The sequence below is a fragment of the Mus caroli genome, unplaced genomic scaffold (assembly GCF_900094665.2).
Source record: "Mus caroli unplaced genomic scaffold, CAROLI_EIJ_v1.1 scaffold_26289_1, whole genome shotgun sequence".
In the NCBI taxonomy this organism is placed as follows: domain Eukaryota; kingdom Metazoa; phylum Chordata; class Mammalia; order Rodentia; family Muridae; genus Mus; species Mus caroli.
This window is the reverse complement of record NW_018389987.1, coordinates 1-2,262: the sequence shown is the minus strand read 5'-3', so window position 1 is coordinate 2,262 and position 2,262 is coordinate 1. Positions and strand designations below refer to the sequence as shown.

Below are 2,262 nucleotides of genomic sequence, written 5' to 3'. Positions count from 1 at the left end.
AATGCAGAGAACCCACTTTGAATCTGGGTGATATAATTAGGCTGAGATATATAGAGATATATGTAGAGATATAAAAAGAGTCTAAAGAAAACAGAAATGAGCACAGAAATTCACATCTCAACTTTCTGCCTATAAACACAATGTTACCACATACTTTATACTCCTCTCTCCACAAATCCATCTCCCCTACTGCTTCTACCTTACATGATGCACACATACTTCAGACTGTGAGGGGAAGGAAACATTTCTTTCTTATCTTTGTCAGGTATTTTGTCAGAGGAACAAGAAGTATAGACAACGCGTCTGTAAAATGTTTTCCACAAAACAATTACTGATCACTCCACATAATGGAGTCTCGTACAAGAAACTTAATGGTTTCAAATTGCACTTTTAGCACTGAACAACAGATAAAAGCATATGACAATATATAAGAAAAGATAACCAGGGCTCATATGATTCTTGGTGGTAGTTATCTCTTACCAAAGCACGGTAAAAACAGGCTAAAATTTAACTTCATATTGGTGATGAGAACAAAGGGAGAAACTACTGGAAAGCATATTTCTATCAACGTAAATATATTCAGTGCCCATGGCACTGGATATTTGGAACAGGTCCTAATGACAGCAACAAGGGAAGACAATGAATAAGAGATTACAAATATACACAGAAGGATGAGGATATTTTTTGATGCTCTGTCTTCAGGTGAGACTTTCTGAAAGTGTTGAGCACTGTGAATATTCCTAACTTGTCTCTTATGTTTGTAAAGGGTACTCACCATGGAGACACTTGAACAGGCCATGAGACTTAGACATAAAACATCCGAGAAGCACAATAAGAACATATAGAGTGCAGCTCCCACATGGTCAGAAGTAAATAATGAGCAGTATTCATAGCTCAACCTATTAGTCACATTTTCCTTGTAACTGGGGCCTGACACTCTTGCTGGAATCAAAATGTTTAGAAGCAGGTGGAAAAGCCAAGAGACTAAGCAGAAGGGACCAATGTACTTGGTGGCTTTGTATTTAAGCTTCATCCACTTGAAGTTGCTGGATCTGATTGTGATGGCTTGAAAACAACTCAATATGCATGTGGCATGCATGGACATACCTCTTGTTATTCGGGAAATATACATGATCAATTTACATCCAATGTCATCCAGGAAGACATTAAATCCAAAATATGACATTGTCCTTGGAATGCCCCTTAAGATGATAGTCAAGCAGTTGGAAAAAGTCAAGTGCTCTATAATCAAGTCTTTGGGCAGTAAATGCTTTCCAATGAATATCAAAATGACATAATAAAATAGTATTGAGAAATTGCCAAGCACTCCCACTATAATCTGGCAGAAGAGAAAAATTCCCATTGTAACGTTTTCAGAAATCATTTTCATTCCTATTTAAAAAGTAAATAATTTTATTATGATCTACAGACCCTGGACATGCATTTTGAGTGTGCATTATTACATAAAGTTAGCTTAAATAAAACATTCATTCCAATATTTTATTTATATAACAGAAAATAAAATGGCTTAATATATGGAGGAAAAGAACCCTAGTGTAGACTCTATAGGAAAGTAAAATGTTGTAGAAGCTTAAAAAATTAGTGTTACTTTTCTTCAAAAATATTAAAAAGTATATTATCCAGTTCCAATTATAGAGTTACTGGATCCTCACTTGTTAAGTCATCAACTCTTGTTCATCATAATAACAAAAGCTGAACAAGGATCTTAGCAAGATAGAGGATACAAAGCCACAGAAGGAATGACCAATCTTGAATAAGGATAAAGTTTCAGACATTCCATTCCAACGCCCTGCTGAGTCACAGCAGGTCTAAGGATGAATATCAGGAAGACACAATCTCTTTATTGAATGGTTGGTATAACTCAATGATCAGACCTTCTGATCCTTAATAACTTTGTATACAATGGATATTCACCTGCATAATATGATTGTATCTATATTCCCTCACCTTGCGCACGCAAAAATATTAATTAATCTACAGCCAACATGCTAGAACTATCAGAAGAAAATATTAGAAATATAAGATATAGGTAGAGACATCAATACTAATAGCATAGGGGAGGCACCAAGAACTAATGAGAGAAACAACACAACATTAAAAGCTTTCTGCACATTAAAACAAACAAACAAACAAACAAACAAACAAACAAAAAACCCTACTTACCAAGTATAGATTTAATCTACCAAATAGGAAGAAATCATCAATTTCTGTATTTCAATCAATAGATTACGATCTTGAATA

The 2,262-nt window shown here is 34.7% G+C and overlaps 1 protein-coding gene across 1 annotated transcript; it reads right to left on the bottom strand.

The window, feature by feature from the left end:
• Nucleotides 1-469: 469 nt before the first annotated feature.
• Nucleotides 470-1,414, bottom strand: LOC110288403 (vomeronasal type-1 receptor 4-like). Its single transcript, XM_021154765.1, has one exon. It carries the CDS (start codon nt 1,388-1,390, stop codon nt 470-472), a length of 921 nt encoding a protein of 306 aa, XP_021010424.1. The 5' UTR covers nt 1,391-1,414.
• Between the last annotated feature and the right edge of the window lie 848 nt (nt 1,415-2,262).

Excerpts from the sequence above, each read along its gene's own strand:
- LOC110288403 (XM_021154765.1), bottom strand. The coding sequence starts at position 1,390 with ATGAAAATGATTTCTGAAAACGTTACAATGGGAATTTTTCTCTTCTGC.